Below are 6072 nucleotides of genomic sequence, written 5' to 3' on the forward strand. Positions count from 1 at the left end.
ACAAAAAGATGAAAAGATGTTCAGTCTTTTTATAAGCTTCGTTCAGTCGACGAAAAATATGTTTGGTCGACTAATCCTTTTGGTCAACCAATCTCCCTATTAATCGACTGATCCACCAGCTTCTCTTCTTCATCGAGATCTGATCATTGCCTCATTATTAGTATTTATTGTTTGGTCAATCGATCCATGGGTTTAGTCAATTGATCAGCCCAATTTCCATCTTTGTAGAGATTTGATCTTTTTCATCATTAATGCTTTTAATTGTTTGATCGACTAATCCTTGGGTTTAGTCAGTCGATCAGCCTGAATTTCAAGTTTGTCGAGATTCGATCTTCTAGGTTGTTTACCGAAATAGGTACAGTCGATCGATCCTTGTGTTTATTTGATCGATCCGCCTTGAATACAAAATGTGATTTGCTTGATCTAAACTCTATGTCATGTCAGCTTGGTTCAGTCGATTGAACCTCTTGTTCGGTTAACCAATCCTTCAGAATCTGCAAAACAAAGTCAGATGCACAGTATATAAAAGATATCCCTACAACACAAAGTTAGCACAGAGATATAATGAATGAGTAATAATAATAGACAGTAAAATTTGTATTGATCTCAACTTGGAAACATCTTGATTCCTTCAGTTGGATTAGTGACCTAAGGTTTGTCCTTTCCCCAGGCATGACCTCCCTAGTGCTCCTCTCTAGTTTCTTACCTCAATCTACCTACCAAACATTGGGTCCTTCAGACATACTTAGACTTTGGCTTAGCATAAGATTGATTCACTTGGGCTTCCTCTTGATATTAGGTCCTCCAGTCCTATCGGCTCCAACTAGCAGGTGTCAGGTCCTCCACGCACTTAGACTTCTTGCCTGACTTCCACGATCTGCTAAGACTTTCCTGCCTAGTCGCAACTAGGGCTTTCTCGATTGAGTGATTCAGGAACCTTCTTAACCAGAATGCTTCTTTCACAACCATTAAACAAGACTCATACTCAGCTTCCATTGTTGGCATCACTACACAAGCTTGTTTCTTACTATTCCATTTGATGATGCCATCATTTAGCAAGAAGATATAGTTATATGTGGATTTTCTATCATCAAGGTCTACTGCTCAATCTGCATCTATGTAACTTTTCAAACTCATATTAGATCATTGAAAACAGAAATAATAATTTGTTATCCCTTTGAAATACATGAATATCCTCTTCACCACTTTTCAGTGTCTCCATCCTAAGTTTGACTGGAAATGACTAATTAAGCCAATAACATAGCTGATATTAGGATGTGTACACAACATAATGTATATCAAACTAACAGTGACACTGACATATGATTTTTTTCTACATCTTGACTATTTCCTCAAGAGTCTTAGGACATATATTTTTTTCTCAGAACATTACCTTTTATTATAAGAATTTGTTCAATGTTACAATCTGACATATTAAAGTGTTGTAGAATCTTAGTGATACAAGTCTCTTGAGATAAATCCAAAAGTCTTTTTGATTGACCTCTATTGTACAACTTCTTTCATATCTATTATATCAAATTGTGATAAAAGCCATGATTTGACTTCAATCATAAATTTTATGTTACTTCTAACTATTAGTATATCATCAATATATAATGATATATTTTTCTTTTTTTCTTTCTTATGTAAACACAATGATCCTCATTGAACATTTCGAAAATATAAAAATAAAATGACTTCATTAAATCTTATGTCTCATTGTCTTGACACTTGTTTTAGACCATATATAGACTTTCTAAGTTTACATATTTATTCTCGTGGCATGTTTCATTTGTTCTTTGGATACAATACCATAGTGGTTGGTGAAAGGGGTAAAATCGAAAACAAGCGCATTGTTTGAGAAATTTAAAAGTTAGATGTACCTTTTGATAATTTCACAACCATAAGTATGCTTTTTGTTCGATTACCATAAGTCTATTCTTTGAATACGGAACCAAAGTGATTGATGAGAGAGTTAAAATAAAAAAAAATACATCTTTTAAGAAATCTGAAAGTTAGATGTGCTTTTTTAGAACACCACAACTGTAAGTGTGTTTTTTTTGGTCATTTGCTGTAACTAAAATTAAAATATTATTTTCTCTTCTCTTATGCTTTAGAAATTGAAAAAGAAAATGTAAACAGAAATAGTTTTTTCCCTCCTAATCTCTGCTTCCATAAACATAATATTCTCATCTTCAATAAGCATAACAACGTCAACAAAATATTGGCGCAACAACCTCGATTAGAGTAGTTACTTTCATATTATTTAGTTTGAGCTTGTATAAACAATTGTAGTTCCATGAATTGACACGATGAAATTTTTATGATTTTCAAGGTTTTTGATATAATATATATTCATAAAAATAAAAGAATATCCTTAATTAATTATTTATAATATTATTTTTTAAAACAAAAATTATCAAAATAGTACCCATGCTCATCCCGCTACTTAAAATATATCTGTGTTTCCATTTAAAGAAAATTCGAACAAAATTACATCACTTTAGAATAATTTTTGCTTGAATTATACCATTTTAGAATACTTTTAATTAAAACGGCATCATCTTGAACAAAACTGCTTTAAGATAAAGATATATTATTTTAAAGGTATGAACAATCCCATTTTAGAGTCGTTTAATTAGTACAATTTTAGTTAAAGCTATTTTAAAATCGAGTATGTTGAGATATTTTTTATATCAAATTATGTTTAGAATATTATTTTAATAATTTTTAAAAAGATGATGCCTTTTGATGATATAGATAATTAGAAACATTTTTTTAATTTAAATAATTTTACTATAGATATATTTATATATTTAGTATATTAGGTAAAATAACCTATTATTTAGATCAAATTATTATTATTATTATTATTATTATTATTATTATTATTATTATTATTATTATTATTATTATTATTTTCTATCCTAAGACACAATGCAATGGTAAGAGGACTCCGTGCAATAAGGGTTTCAATAATGCTAGAAAATAGTATTTTTCTTTTTTTAAAATGTGATATATGCTAGAAAATAGAGAGTAATATTTGTTGATTTTAAAATTCCAAATAAATGATATAAAAATTAGTCTCAAGAAAATTAAAGAGATATTTTAAATTGAAAATCAATTCATTGAATTCTTGAATTTTTATCATTAGCTTGAAATTTTTATCCTTAAGAATTGGTCCAAGCTTTCTTTTATACTCATCCATTTAACTCTTACCATGTTTATCTAGTAATTGTACCCCTATATATAGTATCACTTGCTTTTTATTTTCTTCACTAATCATAGTGCATCTCCATCTCTTCCACAATGAACCTTAAAGGGTCCTCCTCCACATTTTTCTTTTTATTTATTTTACTTCTCGTAGCAGAATGCGTATATGGTTATAAAACAAACAATGCGAAACTAGTTTCAAAAGTGCACAAGCTAAGTCGTGATGCCTTCCCTCATGGCTTTGTATTTGGCACCGCTGCATCTGCTTATCAAGTTGAGGGAGAGGCACTCAAGGGTGGTCGAGGACCTAGCATTTGGGATGCATTTGTAAAAATTCCAGGTAACGTACTAAACATTTAAATTTTATAGTTTTACATATGTCTTTCTCGAATTAAAGTTATATAATGGAGTAAATTTGAATTTGCTTTATTTATTGTGGTGTAGGTCTCATTCCAAATAACGCAACGGGTGATGTAACAGATGATGAGTATCATCATTATAAGGTCAAATGTATATTTTCTTTTGTTATCATTGACTATTTAATAATTTTAAATTTAATAACAAAAAGCAAAAAAACTTTGATTTTTATGAAGAATCAAATATTAAATTTTATTTTCAAATCATTACTCCATTGGTTCAAGATTTTATTTTTAATAATTTAGAAAGATCTTATCTAATGTAACTTTATGTTGATAATTAAGTTCAAACAAACAAATTTTTGATATTCTCATTGTTGATATTTGGAGACAATTAAAATGAAATTAAATTGGATTTAATCTTTTTCTTAAATATATTAAAATTTGAGTTTCGTCTTGTAGGAAGATATTGACATTATGAAGGAGCACAATTTTGATGCTTATAGATTCTCGATCTCTTGGAGTAGAATTTTCCCAAGTAATTGAAGCTATGAATCTTTTTCATAATATTATATACACCATCTTACCATTTCTAAATACTAATAATTTGTTATTTCTTTTGTCTTGTAGATGGAACTGGAGCCATTAATTGGGAAGGTGTTGACTATTATGATAGGCTAATTGACAATTTAATACTCAAAGGTAATTTATTTCTATCTGACTGTTAAATAAATAAGTTTGACATGTTTTCATATATTTTAACCTTTCTATCTTCACATTAGGTATTATTCCATATGTCAATCTCTATCACTACGATCTTCCATTAGCACTCCAAAATGAATATTTGGGTTGGTTGAGTCCGAAGATAGTGTAAGTAGTAAAATAGAATAATTACTTATATTGTTGAAATTAATTATGCTTACGGCATATTTAAGAATTTCTAATCTAACTTATTAAAAGATGTTATAAATATTTGATTTAATTTATAATCAATTTGTTTAGGGATGCATTTGCGGATTATGCTGACTTTTGCTTTAAGAGATACGGTGATAGAGTGAAAAATTGGTTCACATTCAATGAGCCAAGAGTGGTGGCAGCTCTAGGTTTTGATACTGGTGCTCAAGCCCCTGGAAGAGCTACTGGTAGTCAATTTGGAGGAAACTCATCTACGGAGCCTTACATTGTGGCTCATAATCTCATCTTATCTCATGCTGCAGCAGTTAATAGATATCGTGAGAAGTATCAAGTAATATGTCTTTAACAAAGTTTATGTATTAATAGTAAATTCATTCTTAGCTAATTCTTAAAATCTCTTGCTATCAAATATAACAAACTCATTTTAAAATTGTAAGTCTATAAATATACATAATACTAAAACCATTTTCTTTTCTTATTCAGAAAGAGCAACAAGGAAAAATTGGAATTCTTCTAGATTTTGTTTGGTACGAGCCTCACACTTACTCTGACAAGGATAAAGCTGCTGCTCAGAGAGCTAAAGATTTTCACGTGGGATGGTAAGTAATTGTACATTCTTGGTTTCAATATCTAACTATGATTAACCTTTTCAATGTAACATAATTTTGTTTACTTTTCTTAGGTTCATTCACCCTCTGACATATGGATACTATCCTCAATCCATTCAAGACATTGTTAAAGAAAGATTGCCAAAATTTACTAATGATGAAGTGGAGCTAGTTAGAGGTTCATATGACTATTTGGGAATTAATCAATACACAACTTATTATGTCAAGGATAATAGTACAACAAATCCTAAACCTATTAGTTATCAAGATGATTGGCTCGTTGAATTTAAATGTAAGATATATACAATATTTATTTTTGATAATGTTAAACTTAATAAAATGATATGCTAATAATATTGTTCTATTAATAAATTCAGATGATCGAAATGGGGTACCAATTGGACCAAGGGTAAGAAATAACCTTCTTATAACTTTTTTGATTATATTATAGATTTTTGTTTTTAAAACTAAATGTAAGCCTATAATTAATCGAATACAATTGTTTATATATCATTAGGCTCATTCCGATTGGCTCTACATAGTTCCTTGGGGATTGTATAAGGCAGTGACATATGTTAAGGAAAACTATGGCAATCCAATTGTCTTTCTATCTGAAAATGGTAAATATTTATCACTTGTTTAATGCATCTTCTATTTAAGAATTTAGATTTATTCTCTAACCATATAATTCATTGATTAAAATTATAGGCATGGATCAACCGGGCAATGTCACACTTCCAAAAGGCTTACAAGATACTCAAAGGAGACATTTTTATCATAACTACATTACTGAATTAAAGAGAGCTATAGATGATGGTGCTTCAGTGATTGGGTACTTTGCATGGTCTCTTCTTGATAACTTTGAATGGAGACTAGGATACACATCAAGGTTTGGTATTGTCTATGTTGACTTTAAGAATAAAAAGCGCTTCCCGAAGGAATCAGCTCGTTGGTTCAAGAAGATTCTCCAAAGGAGTTAA

At 29.8% G+C, this 6072-nt stretch overlaps 1 protein-coding gene across 1 annotated transcript; it reads left to right on the forward strand.

Moving 5' to 3' along the window:
* The first annotated feature begins 3309 nt into the window (after positions 1–3309).
* Positions 3310–6072, forward strand: LOC122050673 (beta-glucosidase 26-like). The gene is made up of 11 exons (XM_042611561.1): positions 3310–3553; positions 3658–3716; positions 4032–4107; positions 4200–4271; positions 4352–4439; positions 4572–4815; positions 4968–5083; positions 5167–5384; positions 5470–5501; positions 5610–5712; positions 5801–6072. Exons 1-11 carry the CDS (start codon positions 3310–3312, stop codon positions 6070–6072), a joined length of 1524 nt encoding a protein of 507 aa, XP_042467495.1.

Source organism: Zingiber officinale, chromosome 3A (assembly GCF_018446385.1).
Source record: "Zingiber officinale cultivar Zhangliang chromosome 3A, Zo_v1.1, whole genome shotgun sequence".
In the NCBI taxonomy this organism is placed as follows: domain Eukaryota; kingdom Viridiplantae; phylum Streptophyta; class Magnoliopsida; order Zingiberales; family Zingiberaceae; genus Zingiber; species Zingiber officinale.